The sequence below is a fragment of the Pavona decussata genome, unplaced genomic scaffold (assembly GCF_977016875.1).
Source record: "Pavona decussata unplaced genomic scaffold, jaPavDecu1.1 SCAFFOLD_260, whole genome shotgun sequence".
In the NCBI taxonomy this organism is placed as follows: domain Eukaryota; kingdom Metazoa; phylum Cnidaria; class Anthozoa; order Scleractinia; family Agariciidae; genus Pavona; species Pavona decussata.
In genome coordinates this window covers 1,392,869-1,410,229 of record NW_028145663.1, presented here as the reverse complement: position 1 = coordinate 1,410,229, position 17,361 = coordinate 1,392,869, and the positions used below count along the sequence as shown (strand labels likewise).

The 17,361-nt window shown below is 37.2% G+C and overlaps 2 protein-coding genes across 3 annotated transcripts; both read right to left on the bottom strand.

The window, feature by feature from the left end:
• Positions 1–961: 961 nt before the first annotated feature.
• On the bottom strand, positions 962–11,561 carry LOC146456200 (uncharacterized). Of its 2 annotated transcripts, none has more exons than XM_085093378.1 (6): positions 11,241–11,561; positions 9,257–9,624; positions 5,127–5,171; positions 4,720–4,895; positions 4,074–4,401; positions 962–1,204 (listed from the first exon to the last, which is right to left on the bottom strand). In XM_085093378.1, exons 1-6 carry the CDS (start codon positions 11,285–11,287, stop codon positions 1,161–1,163), a joined length of 1,008 nt encoding a protein of 335 aa, XP_084949504.1. In that variant the 5' UTR covers positions 11,288–11,561; the 3' UTR covers positions 962–1,160. The 2 variants fall into 2 exon arrangements, with proteins under 2 accessions (XP_084949504.1, XP_084949505.1); XM_085093379.1 differs by lacking the exon at positions 11,241–11,561 and adding an exon at positions 10,987–11,125.
• Positions 11,562–12,930: 1,369 nt separating this feature from the next.
• LOC146456199 (NADH dehydrogenase [ubiquinone] 1 alpha subcomplex subunit 13-like) lies at positions 12,931–15,643 on the bottom strand. The gene is made up of 3 exons (XM_085093358.1): positions 15,446–15,643; positions 14,901–14,972; positions 12,931–13,424 (listed from the first exon to the last, which is right to left on the bottom strand). The coding sequence occupies exons 1-3, from the start codon at positions 15,616–15,618 to the stop codon at positions 13,286–13,288; spliced, it is 384 nt and encodes a 127-aa protein (XP_084949484.1). The 5' UTR covers positions 15,619–15,643; the 3' UTR covers positions 12,931–13,285.
• Positions 15,644–17,361: the final 1,718 nt, after the last annotated feature.

Genomic DNA, 17,361 nt, shown 5'->3' with positions numbered 1-17,361 from the left:
TTTTTCCTAAATTGAAGCCTAATTATCTCTGAAAAATGCATGGTTACCGCCAAATTTCTTTTGAAATACCAAAAGCATTTGCTAAGTTCTGCTTTCTCCGTATAGTTTTAAACCGCGCAAAAATATTCCTGTATTAGTAGGCACTACCTATAGGAAACCCGAGTATCTTGCAATGCGCAGAACGTGTGCGCAGTAACAATAGTAGGCACCGTCCTTAAGCCCTCCCTAACAGTGATTAGCATCAAATATTATTTATTCTTGTAATATCAATACTTATTCAACCTCTGAGGTCATGAGAATTAGGGCTATGATCATCCAAGGTGGATTTTCTTGATACATTTTTAATAACTTCTCCCCAGTACTTTTATGAGGAATTAATATGGGGACAAGATAGGAGAATTTGTTTGTTGATATTAGGGGTTAAAGGGTTATATTTAGGTCTCTGAAGATGCTACAACAGCCGAGCTATTTACTACATATAATAAAAAAAATTCTGGTAATTTCAGTTGCAGATTTCTATTGGGGAAGAAAATGTTCCATTTACCCCCAGGAAATGGATAACAACCCTGGTTAATCAGGAGGATGTGTTTAATCAGCAATCAAATGTTTCATGTACCGATTAATAAAATTGAGGGTTGGATCAGAGATCTGACACCCTGAGACCAGAATCCAAGGTTATTAAAACCTGTGCTGTATTTGTGGTGTCAGGGGTCAAGAATATTTTTACACACTTCTGGGACTGGGTGTCAGAAATTTAGGTCCAAAAATGGGTTCAGTGATGGAAAAATACACCTAGTAACTACCCCGAAGTACTGCCCAATGCAAAACACATTCCTTTCCAATAAGGTATCATGAACATGTCCTTAAATTCACACACTGCAGCAAATCACTTTTCCCTTGGGTTGTGTATATAGCTTAGCGTGTGGCAGTGTGCACATTACGTTTTAATGTTGACACTTCACACACTGCTTTTCAATACTTTATTCACTTCCTTTACTATTACTGGCACATTTGCACTTACTTATTAAGTAATACATTTTACACCCCATATCTTAAACCCTAACTAGTGACATTAACTTCAAATTAATCTACATGTACATCCTTGTTGTATCTTTGTTCTTGAAAAAGAATGATGTGCCAGATATAAGGAAAGAGTTGCTTCAGCGCAAGTAAACTACCAAGGTATCCGCAACTCCAACATTGTCTGCAATAAATAAAATGAAAATAACCTGCATTTAATTAGTCTTAAAAGGACATTGTTAGCGTGATCAGTTGGCAGCCAAATGATTTTATTTATTGTTTATGTATTTATTTTATTTTAACTAACAAAGGTGCTTTCTGATTGTTTCCCTGAGTTGTTTGAATTTTGCTATTACAGACCCCTACGACTATTTATTGGTTTGAGTTCATAGATTTGTGTTTTCGAAAAAAATTCAAAAGTAAACTGTTTCATGTTAAGTATAAGGAACCTTAAATTACATTTGTGTGTTCCTCAAGCTTTGCAAAAGTTAACCAAGAAATAAAATTGTTTCATGAAAGAAGAGCACAGGCTGATAAAGGAAAAAATAAATTTGCTTTTTTGACTCCTTGAAGTGTCTTAACCAATTAGAAAATAGATGTAGCAACAATACCATGCCTTAGATAAATTTGTAAATTAAGGGGGCCGCAAAAATAAAGCACTTATCATTTGAAGGGTTTCTCGTGGGCACAAATGGCTCCAAACTTGCCCAGTTTTAGTATCAACTGCAGATTTTACAAAAAGTGTCTTACATGTAAATGTGGATCCATACTAATTTTGCTTTTTACCTTAAGGTTGAATTTTAAGGATTTGATTACACGAAACTGTCACTACATTAAAACAGGCAAGCTTCCTGGTACATTAGCCTTTGCACAATAAATTTAATTATAACTTGTAGGGTTTGGCATACTAAATCAAAATCTGCAGTAAACGCTAAGACTTTGCAAGTTTGGAGCATTTTTTTCTGACTTCTTGGCTAAAAAAAGCTACATATAAGCCCCCTTTGTACAAAACCCTTCATTTACAATAGCGTTTTTTTTTTGTTTTTTTTTTTGGTCCATAAACTTCTAAAGAAAGAAATTATTCATTCAAACAATTATTTTTTCCAATATGGTCCTAATGCTACTTCAATAAGTAAATGCATTATTGCATAGTTAAATCCAATTTTCTATTCATGAATGTGATCTGATCTACTCATACTAATAGTGCCTTTTCATCCCAAAGGAATTCCCAAAAGGATCCATGGTAAAATTACTATGGAGTCTCCATCCCTTCTAAGTAGGCCAATCGCAGCAAATGCATGAGCTGCAAGGTTAGGACTCCCATGGGCTTCTGATTGGGGTTAATGTTGTGACATCAATGAGGAGGCAGTTCACTTGAGTTGTTTCTCGGTAGCCCCGAGTTCAACTCCTCGGCCACGCTTGTAAATAACCAGCTGGTCTCTCTCCTGCCAGTTGGGATTTTTAACAATGTTATTTTCAATTTTATTATTTCTTTATGAAGTCCAATGTTCGGCCCCACTAGCACTAGTGCTATAAACACTGCCGAGGGTAAATAAAGGTCATTTAATTTTTTTTTTAATTTTTATGACATTGAAATATAGGTGGTTTGTCTGAGGATTTTTAAAATTAATAAAGTTTTACAAGATAATAATTATCGTAAAACACAGTTAATGGAGTGTGACGCTCTTGAGCTCTCATCACTTTTGTTCAGTTGTGTCTGAAAACTACTGTCAGTAGCATTACGTACATAATGCAATCGGGACATGAATGTAATTTTACTCTCTCTCCTAATACAATAGCAATTCTTTTATCGTGTTGCAATTCCGTCTGCTACATTTACATCCTGCATTTTGAATGGCTAAAAGGCATAAACACCTCTGTTCATGTCTTGTAGAGTACTACATGAATCTATTGCATTCAGTGGTACTTTACTTGCCATTGGCTTAGTCCACGACATGTCTAACTATAAAAGGTCTAGAAACAGTCTGAGTATCACTTCCTTGCTGTATTTCTTACTGTCAGGTCTACATTTAGTGTCTCTAAAAAATTTGTAATTCCAACCCTTCCCTAAACAGAGGGTAGGGGAGGAAGAAACAGGCCTATAGCAAGGCTAAGACAACTGGGAAGCCCAAGCAAATTTTTAAACAAAACTACCCTCACCCCATCCCCCCCTCAAAAAACAGACTGATTCAGGTGTTTACAATAATAATAATTATTGTAAGATGCAAAGAGAACGTCAAAAAAGCAGTAGATTTAGTAAGCAAAACAATAACTTTTCACCTGCATCACACTTTTTGGTACATTTCTTTACCATTTCTTTTTCTACCACATGAAATTTCCTAATTTTACGTTTGAAGAAGGACGTAAACAAACAACAACAAATTTTTCTTGCTCTTTTTAAATTGGGAAGCAGGGAGGAAGAATCTGACTGCAGGAGAATTTCTTTTTCTGTGGCTCTTGAGAGGACATATTTGTCTGGCTTTCGACAACGTGTGAACACTAAATTGTTATAAACTGAGGACATTTTTTTTTTGCTATGAATGAGCGGATGTCTTAGAAAATAAAACAATTATAGTTTATTTCAACAGCCTTTACGACTTAAGATGGGTTGATTTAGATCCATTTTAGTTCTTATTTCCGATTCACAAGGTAGGGGTGCCTTTGTTGTCGTTGTATATATAAGCAAACTGTTAACAAAGGAAAGTGACAGGTACATGTAGTAAACAGATTATTAAAGGTTGTGAAAAGGCAGTAACTGTTGTAACGTACGTCAGAATTCAATACTGATTGATGCACATTAATTTGTTTTAATTATATATTTTTTGGCACATTGTTTTTTAACCTCCAAAAATTCTGGTGGAGGGGGTGGCTCAAGTCCCCCCTGTCCCTCCCCCTGCTATAGGCCTGAGAAATCCAGGTGGGGGAGGAAGAAATCCAGGTCCAGTTCTGCAAGGCTGCTGTCTGCACAGGGGTGCTAATCAACAAAGGAACAGGAATGTGTGAATTCTTTCACATTTTAGACAATTTTAAAAAAATAATGTTGGTTAACTCACTGTAGTCAATCCATTTGGTATTTACAGACAGTTTGCTGTATATTACGACGTTTCTCTTGAAGTGCTTCTCCCAGTTGCATGGGCTTCCAGTAATCATTAGCCACCCAGCATCAGCGGAGCAGGATGCATAGATGCTGTTAATGAAGAAGTAACGATGGTGCGCTCGATTTCCAGTGATGGAAAAGTAGTTCTTTGGCTCGGTTTTGATGTCAGACCAGGGGCTCTGAATCAATCTAGAGAATGAGAACCAGGTGAGATTATCTGATCCTTGGGCATTGAATTTCAGCTCCTTCATCATGTTCTTTCCTTTGTACAGAGCAACTCTGGCCTGAAAACCGGGAACATGGTATTTAAGCAATCTTAATCTTAGGGAGGACATAGCATGGCTACACTGTAAGTGACATCAGCAGCACAGACTTGTTATCTGGATGTCCCAGGTTTGAGTCCCCACACTAAGCTCTGACCACTCTAGATGGATTTGTTTCACAATAGTCTCCTGTTGAAATCCTCAGCCACAACTTGTAAATAGCTTGCTGCTCATGGTTAGCTTCCCATTGATTGGGATTTGTAAAAGTAAATGCAATGTTGGTTGATATATGATCTGTAAATTACACCAATCAACATGCACTGATTTACAGCTGGTTACCTCAGATGCACCAAATTCCTTCCATTTCAACACTATCCTGTTCTTATAGTGACTGTGGTGCCTTTTGGTGACATCAAGAGCTGCCATGACTTTCTCAGAGTATGTCTGGTTCGAAGTGTAAGTGTTATACACATCTGTACCAGTTCCAGAAACAGCCTTAAATACCATGGTCCAGCCTAATGATAAAACACCACAATTTAATCAAACAAAAAAACAGTGGAAGGGCCAACATCCTAATTATACACCACATGATAGAGTGACTAATAGCTAGTCTACAAAATAATTATTATTACACTGTCACCAACACAGTCTTTGGCACCCTGAGGCAATAAGGATGAACTTTTTAATCAATGATGAGTAACTAACTAACTAACTAACTAATTTCTTCTGTGTGTATTTTCACTTACCCCCAGCAACCATATCACAGTAAACAGGAAATGGATCTTTGCTGCCTATAAAAGAATAAGAAGAAGTCTTAAAAAGAAAAGGTTAATATGTACCGACATAAGATCTCAAGATTTGGGAACTGGAATAAGCAACTTGGAAAGAAAATTGCTATAAAATATGATGTCTTGAAAACAAGTCCATACCTGTTTTCAGACCTTAAACCTCTAAAATCCATACCTATTTTGAATTCAGACTTCAGACCATTAAATATTTTAAAATAACTGTCAAAATTCCCACGTAATGATTGGCTCATATTAGCTATTGTCTATAAGATCGAGAACTGACAATAGAAATTATGTCAGATGTAACAAGCATGCTTTCTCTAATGGAAAGAAAAGCCAATTCCACTTGTACTTTTCCCATGTTATTGTAAAAAACAAATAGACAACAGTTTTCTATGGTTTATACTCTCCCATAAAATGATGTCATAAAATATTCAAAACTTAACAGTGAACAGTTTAGGCTGTTTTCAGACTAAAATGGCTCAAAAACCATATCCTTGCAGAATTGCACAGTCATGTACATATATAATTATAATTGAGCTTACGTATAATAATATGAAAACCGTCATGGGCGTAATTGTTTATGAACTAATGCAAAGCGATTAACCTCGAGTCTTCTTTGTGAAGAAAGGGCCCCAGGAAATAAAAAGCTACCAAATCGATAAAGAAAACAAACTGTTGAGAAATGGGTCAAAAATAAGGTTAATTTCGTGCGAGATGATCCCGGAAATGTGATTGCGTGACGCTAGGGTTAGTTAAAAATTGAAAATGTATCCTGTATTTGACGAAGAGACGGTTTTGGTCTCAGTCTGCATTTTATACCCAGTCTGCAGTCTGCAGTCTGCATTTTATACCCAGTCTGCAGTCTGCAATCTGCAGTCTGCAGTCTGCATTTAATACTGACCGCATTGAAAACCATGCACCAATCATAGTATACGCATAAGACCTTTGATTGATCCCCTTGAACTTCATTGATGACTTTGTTTTCTAAAGCTGCCGTTATACGTTGAAACTTTTAGCTGAAACTTGTGTGCAACCGCACTGCAAAACAAGTTTCAGCAGGCATTGCACCATGTAACATGGTCGGTTTTGTGAAACTTTTTCGAACTTCCATTGCGAGACAAGTTTCACGAAAAGGAGAACTGCTTTCTACTTCTGCAATGGCTCACAACTGTCGCAGTGGTGAAGAAACAAGAGTTTCACCGTGTAACACCACTTCGCGAAACTGGTCTCGTTCACCATAATATTTGCACACAAGTTTCAGCTAAAAGTTTCAACATGTAACGGCGGCTTAAGAGGTCCGCTACAAAAGTAATTATACATTTAAATTGGTGGGAGTGAAAAATGTAATGGTTTTTGCACATTAATTTCACATCACCCTGAATTACATAATAATATTAAGTAGAAAGATCAAAACATCTATTCAGAGCATGGTACACAAATTAATGTGGGATAGAAACTGAATTACAAATCAGCCCTACTTAGAAGCCAAAATTTTAACAACATCACAGATCTATTGGGCAGCAGGTGGCTATTAATCCTACCATCCTAAATCAGCCCAGTCCTGTTAACATGAGTGCATATTTATGGACTGCTATGACTATTTATTGGTTTGAGTTCACAGATTTGTGTTTTTGAAAAAAATTCATAAGTAAACTGTTTCATGTTCAGTAGGAACCTTTTACATTTGTGTGCCCTTCAAGCTTTGCAAAAGTTAAGCACGAAATAAAATTGTTTCATGAAAGAAGAGCACAGGCTGATAAAGGAAAAAAATAAATTTGCTTTTGACTTCTTGAAGTGTCTTAACCAATTAGAAAATAGATGTACTGTGCTTAAGATGAATTTGCAAAAGAGCCGAAAAAATGTTAATCAAAGCATTTATCACTTGAAGGGTTTCTTGTGGGCATATATGGCAGTCCAAACTTGCCCAGTTTTAGTATTAACTGCAGATTTTACAAAAAGTGTCTTACATGAAAATGTGGATCCATCCTTTTTACCTAAAGGTTGAATTTTAAGAATTTGATCACATGAAACTGTCACTACATTAAAACAGAGGCAAACTTCCTAGTAAATTAGCCCTTGCACAATAAACTACTGATACCTTGTAGGGTTTAGAGTACAAAATCAAAATCTGCAGTAAAGGCTTAAACTGAGCAAGTTTGGAACATTTTTTTCTGACTTCTTGGCTAAAAAAGCTACATATAAGCCCCCTTCTTTTTTTTTTTTTTTTTTTTTTTTGCAAGTTTATAGCATCACCTCCAGCTTGGTCCATAAACTTCTAAAGAAAGAAATTATTCATTAAAGCAATAAATTTTCCCAATATAGTCCTAATGCTACTTCAATAAGTAAATGCATTATTGTATAGTTAAATCCAATTTTCTACTCATGAAATCAAAGTGATCTGATCTACTCATACTAATAGTGCCTTTTTACCCCCAAAGGATTCCCACAAGGATCCATGGTAAAATTACTATGGAGTCTCCATCCCTTCTAAGTAGGCCAATCACAGCAAATGCATGAGCTGGAAGGTTAGGACTCCCATGGGCTTCTGATTGGGATAATGTTGTGACGTTACATGACAAATATAGATGGTTTGTGTAATTACCACTTTAAAAGGTCAAGGATGTTTAAAATTAATAAAAGTTTTACAACATAATTGTAAAACACAGTTAATAGAGTGTGATGCTCTTGAGCTCTCATTACTTTTGTTAATTTGTGTTAATAAAACTATTGTAGCATATTTACGTAATGCATACGGGACATGAATGTACTTTTAGTACTCTCTCCTTGGACAATAGCAATTCTTTTAGCATGTTGTAATGCCATCTGCTACATTTATATCCTTCATTTTGTACGGTTAAAAGGCATAAACACCTCTGTTCATGTCTTGTAGAGCACTACATGAATCTATTGCATTCAGTGGTACTTTACTTGCCATTGGCTTAGTTCACGACATTCATGTATCTCTAACTATAAAAGGCCTAGAAATAGTCTGAATATTACTTCCTTGCTGTATTGCTTACTGTAAGGTCTACAATTAGCGTCTCTAAAAAATTTGTAATTCCGAGACTTCCCTAAAGAGAGGGTGTGGGAGGAAGAAACAGGCCCATACCAAGGCTAAAACAACTGGGGGCCCAAGCAAATTGTTAAACAAAACTACTCCCACCCACACCCACCCCTACTCAAAAAACAGACCGATTACGGAATTTACATGTAAGATGCAGAGAGAACGTCAAAAAAGCAGTAGATTTTAATTAGTAAGCAAAACAATAACTTTTCACCTGCATCACACTTTTTGGTATATTTCTTTGCCGTTTCTTTTACGTGGAGTCTACCACGTAAAATTTCCTAATTTCACATTTGAAAAAGGACAAACAAACAACAACAAATTTTTCTTTCTTTTCTTTAAATTTTGAATTGATCAGTAAGAATCTGACTACAGGAGAATTTCTTTTTCTGTGGCTCTTGAGAGGACATATTTGTGTGGCTTCCAACAACGTGTGCATGAACACTAGAACGCCTTTGTTGCTGTTGTATATAAAAGCAAACTGTTAATGAAGGAAACTGACAGGTAGTAAACAGATTATTAAAGGGAACCTCCACTCTGACAACAAATTGACGGTTAAGTGTTGGAAATAGTGCCAAAATATAAATTTTAGTCTAAAACATAGAAACAACATTCACGTGTGTTAAAAATTAGATATGATTATCAGCTACTTTCGCTTTTGAATTTCCTGGGCGAATCCATTTTGAATTTTATGATGTGTAATGGTTGCCACTATTGTTTTTCAGCAGAAGTTCTTTTGTGTGAAACAATGTTGAGCAAACGTATTACGTCATGAAATCCAAGATGGCGGCGCCGGGAAATTTAAAAGCAAAACGTTAATATGTTTCCAGAGTGGAGGTTTCCTTTAAAGGTTATGAAAAGGCAGTTGTAGCATCTGAATTCAAGACTGATTGATGCACATTAATTTGTGTAAATAATTTGAGAGCCACTAAAACTCCAGTTCTCATGTTAAAACATAATTACAAAACTGGGAAAACTCCAACAAACAAACAACTCCTGTACATGTCACAGTGAATCTTACCATTAAGTGTGATCCAATAAATGCCATCACTTAGTGTTGGAGTTTTGCTCTTGATATCTTTACAGGAAGAACCAGGGTTGGACTCTGAGCCATATGACACTGATTGTTCATACTGCACAGCTTTCCATTCAGTGCCAGTGCAGACAAACAATTTGCCATCAGCAAACTTCAGCTGGCCGGCTCGTTTAGGCTGACAACTGCAGTTGTACTGACCAACTTTACTGGTAAATACGGGATAAACCAAAGGGTACTGTGCTATGTCACCACAACCACAGTCTTGGGGCTGATCATGAGAGGCGGACGCGAAGGACAACACAATGGCAAACAAGAAACTGCACACAGCCAGAGGTCTCATGTTAAATGGGGGCCTGTAGAACAAGGAATCATGGGTAAGACCTGTGTTAATACATTATAAACCTATCAATGTTATTTATCCCTAGTGGGGGGCAATTTGACAATTTCTTTCAGGGAGGCCAGTCTGCCCTCATGATCAGGAGTTGCGTTAGATTTCCTACTCCAGACAACTCATTATTCAGTGTAGAGTGTACATGCAAATGTGCAATCAGATTAAAACTACTCAAAATAAAGACCCCTGCTTCTCAAAAGTTCTGAATGTACAGGAAGTTTCTAAATATCTCAAAAAATATCCATATATTTGTATCTAGGTCTACATGCAGTCCAGCCTTTGCTGTTCCTTACGATGCAGAAAAGCCATATGCTACAGCTAATACCACTCTGAAACAGCAAGACTGACTGGAAGCTAACCTCGATCCAGCAGGGTTTTTATACAAGCAGCCAAACTTCATCTCAAACAAAACTATTAAGCGATTCAAAAGAGCTCCCTAGCTGTCTTTCACTCTTCAACAATAAATGGTGCAAGCGGGATTATTTGAAATGAGCATTACGGCAGCATTTTGGTTTTATGTGTTTACGAGGTTTAATGATAAGCTTATTACATTTTTCAGGGGCACACAACGACCAGATCTTCCTAAGTTAACGTCCGAAGTGCCTAAAATGGATTTCTGTATATGCTTTAAAAGCCTGTTTGGTTAATTTGGAGTTGCCCTAAAAGATATTTATCTGTTCGGATATATATGGTAAGGGAACTTTGATCGTGTCGAAAGTTTGAGGGGTTTTTTTGTCTCATCCGAAAGTTTTAGCTATCCTGATGAGTCGATCTTGTCGAAAGTTCGAGGACACGCATAGTAGCAGCCATAGTTTCATTAGAAAATTTTTGGGGGACGTTTTTTGCTATACCTGTGACTGCGGAAAATTAAGCGAAAATCTTAGCGAACCAAAAATGCTCATCCGAATATTGTAGGCGTATAACCTATTCATCCAACAACGTTAGGGGATAAAATTATACGCCCTGTCAGACCTGAATAAGTTAATGTAATTTCTGATGATACCTCAATTCCTCACCGAAAATTTTAACAGTTTTTGGAATAGTTTATACGACGAACATTTTAGCGGACAAAATTAAGCTTAAGTGTTATGCGAATTATAAAACATTCAAGTACACCATTTCCGAAAAATCTAGAGAAACTTGATGGTTTTCAAAAAACGTCGAGAGTCTAGGCGATCGCTAGGCGAAAACTTTCGAAATTTTTAGGGGACCTTCTATCCGAACAGATATTTTACCGAAATATTCCGATGGGTGCCCTGGATTTTTCTACCATAACCAAATTGAAATTACCGACAAGTTGTACATGTACTAGAATGATACTTACGATCAACGATTATTTTGTTCTGGAATAGTAACCCTCACAGATCTCTTCAGTGGCAAGTTTATGGATGAGGTGTACAGATCAGAGCAGTAGGCCATATAGGCATATCAAACAAGAAAATTTTCCAATTTCCTGTCAACATTTTTTAAATTGCAGGAAACCGGACAGCCGATAGAGTATGTATTAAATTAAAAGCCTCATGGACGAATTTTTATTCGAAAAAAGTATTGTACTTCACTGAGAGATAACACCAGTACCTGAGTTTGCGCTGGAACAAACACCTTGCGAGGTTAACATCTAGCATACCCTATCAACGCACAAAGAAAGTCGCCTACCGAGCCTGCAGCCAATAACTAGTGATGTCACTAGCTGATCGCTGTTCGAATTTTCGTGAACGTTTTCAAATAAACAAACGCCATGAATTTTCCACCACTGTTTGCCGACCAAGAAGGAGAGATTTTCATTTGTGCGATCGGATCTAAGTATAGTCGGTTGTAGTACTTTAGATCCCTCCATTGCTATCTCGCGTTCACCAACACCACGAAAATAACGCGCGCCATTTTGTTTACAAGTAGTTCTCAGTTTCCTTGCTCGCGCGGTTCATCGTAATCTACCGTCGACTGAGGGGAAACGGGGAAGGGACTTTTTTAGGCAAGGAGGGTGGGACTAATTTTTTTTACTTTAACCTCGAAAGTCGAATCTGACTGGAACACAGCAGTGTACTCCCGAATTTTAAGGGTATTTGTTCTTAGGATAGATGTATTTTTCAATCAGTGACACAGGCATCCTCAGAAAAAGAAAATCCGAGTTCTTCCAACATAAGTTGAACCCATGAATAAACTAGGTTCTTGTAACAAACATCCTGCATCCTGCATGCATACCGCAAGGGTCTGAATGTCGATGGTGGATATGCGTGAAAGAAATTTAATAATTTCTTTGTTTGTTTGTTTCCAACATGGAAAGGGAGTGGGAAAACGTTTTCCAATTTGCAAAAGCCTAAGAATAATAATGGTCCAGATGTTGTGAATTACTACCCAAGTATACTAAACTGTTGATGAATTAGTTTTTTCGTCATAGATAGCATGGCTTGGATTGGATTTGCACCTTGACAAAAGTCAGGCTAACCTTAAGCTTTTCCAAGTTCTCGAATTTTCGTTTTCAAAATTATGAGTTGTTCCTTTCATGAATTCAGTTTATTTGTCTTGGTGTCAGCTAAGTGAAAGTCCTCTTGCATTGCTTTTACCAAGAAAGGTATGCATCCCCCATTTTTTTTCTCTCAGCTTTAGCACAGCCCCACTTATTTGGATGCTTTATTCCATCGTGACACAAACAAGGTTAAGTAACCTTAAAATAATATTATTCTATGGAAGCCAATAAGGGTCACAAGTTGTCTCTTCCACTTCCATAGTGTGCCATTGTCTACAAAACACCCCAACTTAATGATGCACAGCAAAATTTGTATGAGTTAATAATATTATTGTCTGGAGTGCTTAAAACTGCCTTACAACCATCAGATGTCTCTGGGATAATGTGATCAAGGGTTTATCACCAAAATGTCTGACTTTTTTATGTCAACCACTACAGACAACACAAATTTTGTTATGCACTGGTAACATATTGCCTGGTGTGACAGTGTTCCAGACAACTTTGAAAGTCAAGGAGTCAATGGATTATTTTAAGGGGTTTTAAGGTGTGGTTCTCTCCAAATCTTCTTAAGTTTACCATTTCATGTGCTAGGTCAGGAAGCCAGCTTTCTTGGGTTTTTTACCTGAGATCTTCCTCTTATCTGGAAGACTGGTGTAACCCTCCAATGGACAGGATACTCACAGCTGCTTCTTACTAACTTTATCTGATGACCTCAGAAAATTAAAAGGTGTATGATTTTGAGGTCTGAGTTTGTGTGACTCTAGCCATTTATGCTGCTTAACTACCAAAACAAGACATTGATATTTGAAATAATTCAGTTTATTGTTGAACAAAGTTAAACTCCACTGGTCATCACACCCTGGTCAGTTCTGTTAATTGTAAAATCTTCATAAATATCAGTTGCCTTAGAAGTACACAACAAACACATTTCTCAAACACAGTAATGCAAATACTAAATTCACTGTGAAACACTGCTCAACAATGATACCAATTTTACAAAGAATAACTTTGCATTAATCCTACCAAATAATTATAACATTTTGGGTAAAACTATCCATGACAACTACCATCAAACTTTTCATTTCTCATACATCATACACACATCAACAGCAAAGTTTATACAAAAGACCTCATTCACGTTTACAATAATTGTTGGCTAAAGCTTGGCAACTTGTGCTGGGATGGGGGTGACCCACTTCTCCGTGTGATACGTGCTCTCTCCAACTTTCCATCCTGGGACATCCTTCATAATCAATGCTTCAAGTTCTTCATTTTCTTTTAGTGCTTGCAAACATCTGACAAAGCAAAAAAAACCAGCTTTGGTTAGTGCTGAAATTGATGTTTCTTTTTTATTGATGATCTTCGACAACTGTTAAAATGGCTTGACAATCAGCCCATTTCATAACACTATTGGTTTCACTGTTTTTTAGAACAACTGAAGCAACCCAGATAAAATTCAGTTAAGTTCAATATAATTTTTTTTGCCATAACTTGACTTGAAAAGTCAGCTTTTACATATCCCCACCCCCCCCCCACCCCCCACTAGCTTCACCCTCAGAATAACCATTAATCCTCTGTGGGGAAGGTACAGATATTTTCTGGCAACATACAACAAAACCAAAAAAGGTAAAGCTTATTACTTCTACTGCTCAATTGAAAACCATGATGCTGATAACAATAAACATTATTGATGAGGATTGTCAACCACCAATGTCAATTATAATTAAAGACAACCCTCATTTCCTGTTCCAAATGGAATGTTCAAAAATTCTGTGACATTACCATTTCTCCCATTACCAGTCTTCTATCAAGGCAAGTCACATGACACTGTAAATAGAGTACTGAGTGATGGCATCACAAAAGGAACTTTACGAAAAAATGGGATTCGTTGAGATATTCTGAAAAAGCACAATAAAAAAATGCGTACTAGCTAAAAATCAGCATCTTTTTGCAATATATTGTTATTTGGGGATGAGATATTAATGCTGCAATGACTCCATACAGATCCTTCTAATTTTGCCTCAGTTCTAAATAGTTGATCAAGTGATCAAATCTCAAAAGGGTGCTCCATTGGTGGTTGATCAATTTCCAATACCAATAAATTGTCGATTAATGACTTATCATTGTAATAATAGGCCTTATCACGGTTTTCGACGCCATTTTGACGGGTAGGCAAACAGGCTTGAAATAACAGTGTTTGTATCGGAATCCAATGTCAAATAATTTTCATAAAACATTGCTTCTGAAAAATTCATGAATTGGAAACTTTTTGTACTAGGAAAAGAATTTTAAGAACAAAATTGGAGGGATGTAGCTGTGACAGAAAGCGTCCAGTCGAGTTTTGAACTTTCCATACATTTCCCTGTATTTTTTCCCGCAAACTATTTTTAGCAGCAGCTCACGGCTGGTTCGCCATACAGACAAATGTATGGAAAGTTCAAAACACGGCTGGACGCTCTCTGTCATAGCTACAGCCCTCCAATTATTTTGTTCTTGAAAAAGTTTCTCTAGTGCCAAAAGTTTCCAATTCATGAATTTTTTAGAAGCGATGTTTTATGAAAATTATTTGACATCGGATTTCCATACAAACACTGTTACTTCCAGCCTGTTTGCCTACCCGTCAAAATGGCGTCGAAAACCGTGATAAGGCCTATTATATCATTGTTAATATAATTTTCATATTGACTGACATTGATTGACATCAATGATCACAATGACCCCCGTTTCGTGTAAAATGTCAAAAATATTAAGACTGTACTGTCAAAGCCTACTTTCTATCATGTTCAGCTTGCAAAAGTGGTAGAATTCCAATTCTTGCATTCATTTTCTCCGTCATGAGTTCACTGCAAATTAAAGCAAAGAGATTATAGTTCGTGAAACTGAACTGATTTAAGGACGGTGCCTACTAATACCGAAGTATTTTTGTGCGGTTTATGACTATGCGGGAAAAGTAGATCTCAGCAAGGCCTATTGGAATCCTGTATTAGTAGGCACCACCCATAGGAAACCCGAGTATCTTGCGATGCGCAGAACGTATGCGCAGTAACAATAGTAGGCTCCGTCCTTAAGTCTTACATCGGTTTCTTAAAAACATTTGGTGTTTCTGAGGTGTTTTATAGTAAGAAAATCAAAACACTTGCTTACTTGTTGGTAAAAAATGAATACAAGTTAGTTTCGTACACATTGATATCTTTTAGTTCAATACGTTAGATATTAACATAAAGCTTAAGGTTTCCTTGAATAAACCAAAAACACAAAACCAATATACTTATGAACGTATATGCCAAGTTCAGCGTTATCAGAACTACCCACGTACCAGCGCCTTCTATTTCCCATGATAACGTGATAAAATCCGAATGCCATCACGGCAGCGCCACCAATAAATATTACAAGACCAGATGGACCCCTTTTCGGCAAGTTCCTGGCGTATTCTATTGGAGGGTAACCACCTTTAGGCGGCAGTTCTTGTTTCACCAAGGACGACGCCATTTTGGATATGTCCACTTGGCCTGGCTCCCAGTCTCCACGCAAGAAGGTAGGTCTGCAATGCATACAAACGGTTAACCATTTCCGGGGTGCGGCGAAACAGTTTCTGCATGGATCATTGAAAGAGAAGCTCTCTGTTATCCATGGTTTTAGCGAGCGCCACATAAGAGGACATAAGAGCGCTGTTAAAATTTAGCTCGATCGTAGGTAATTCATCTTTGTGTTCTTCACTTTATTCTCGTCAATTAACTTACCATGGCAATTAAAATTCTAACGTAATATTTCTTTGCCAACATTGGGTAAGGAAAAAAGTAGCGGACACTTGATTATTAATCAGGTGTTGCGCGCCGTGACCGCAATCAATCTTATTTTTAGTTCACACTGGACACTATGTCGGTCTTAAGCAGACTTAGTCCAAGTCAACCTAAGTCAGCCTAAGTATGCTTAGTCGTTCAGACGGAAAAAATCTTATCATGCCAACCTTTCAGGTGGTGTTATGACTAGTGTTAAAATTATTTCTTTTTTTGTTTTTGTCATGCGCGTCTTGGTTTCTTTATAGCTTATCATGTTTCCTAGCAAGCGTTAAGTCATGTTTGCAAGCGACTTAAGAATGACTTAGTCCCTTTGAGTTTACCGCTTCTAAGTCGGAAATCGGTTATTTTGGACTTAGCAGTTCACACGCATAATTTTTACTAAGTCGACTTAAGAGGTTGCTAAGACAGACTTAGTGGTCTAGTATGAACCCACAATTAAAGACTGATCAAGATACGCTTCTTCAGTTTAATAATTTGAAGGAATATGTGGTGCGGTTTTTTAAATAGATTTTTCTCAGGAGTTGCGTTCCACAATCCTACTCCAACTCTTAGAAAGAATTACGCTTCATTCAAATCTCAAATTCATCATTTTTAATCTTGGATCTGTTTCTCGATTAGGTGTCGTTAACTTACCGAGTCCAGGGACTATTTTATTTACCCAAAGTTCCAGCCAGCAGAGAAGTCAATCTTCATTGGTTATGAAAGCTTTATTTTGAGATTAGGTTTACAATGTTAGGGAACACCTTGGACAAGTTTGCAGCAAAAATCGCAGTCGATTAAAAAAAGTGAATTTGAAGATACTTACCATGTATGCTTTCATCGGTCCAGAACAATTGTTTTCAGTTCTAAATGTTCATTACTATAAGTTCAATTTTTTTATCACAGTCTTGCAAGCTACGGCGTTAAGAACGTTCCAAGACTAAGAAACACATTGGGCTAGTTTGCACGAAAAACTGTCACCGATCGATCGTAAACTGATTTGAAAAATACTTCTCGGGACGGTTTTATATATGTAAGAAACTGGTCACAGGCGCGGAAAGCAACGGGTCTGTCGAGTGAACGGGTCACTGCGGGCCATCTGACCCTAGGGTACCACGCAGTCGTTTTAGGGGATTCGTATCCCCCCCCCCCCCCCCCCCTCTCCTAAAAATGACTACGTGTGAGGTTTATCTGACCCACATGACGTCATTTATTGGCTATTGACCTCATGAATGATTAATGAGTCGGATAAACTACAGCGAAAAAACTGCAAATCGACGTTTCAACATTTTGCATCCTCACATTGACAAGGGTATAGACCTCTTTCATAATGGAGGGCATAATTAGTATTCTTTTATGTGCATGCAAATAAGCCTTCTTGACCTCGCTTTTGAGTGAAAATCCTTTTGTTTTTACACATGCTAGCGAGGCCAGGAAGGCTAATATAAATGCA

Coding starts and splice junctions, on each gene's coding strand:
- LOC146456200 (XM_085093378.1), bottom strand. CDS start 11,287: ATGCTAGATGTTAACCTCGCAAGGTGTTTGTTCCAGCGCAAACTCAG. Junction 4,896..5,126: donor CTGTGATATGGTTGCTGGGG/GTAAGTGAAAAT, acceptor TTTTATCATTAG/GCTGGACCATGGTATTTAAG. Junction 1,205..4,073: donor TACCAAATGGATTGACTACA/GTGAGTTAACCA, acceptor TATTTATTGCAG/ACAATGTTGGAGTTGCGGAT.
- LOC146456199 (XM_085093358.1), bottom strand. CDS start 15,618: ATGGCGTCGTCCTTGGTGAAACAAGAACTGCCGCCTAAAGGTGGTTAC. Junction 14,973..15,445: donor ATGGGAAATAGAAGGCGCTG/GTACGTGGGTAG, acceptor TTTAATTTGCAG/TGAACTCATGACGGAGAAAA. Junction 13,425..14,900: donor CAAGCTGAACATGATAGAAA/GTAGGCTTTGAC, acceptor TTGCTTTGTCAG/ATGTTTGCAAGCACTAAAAG.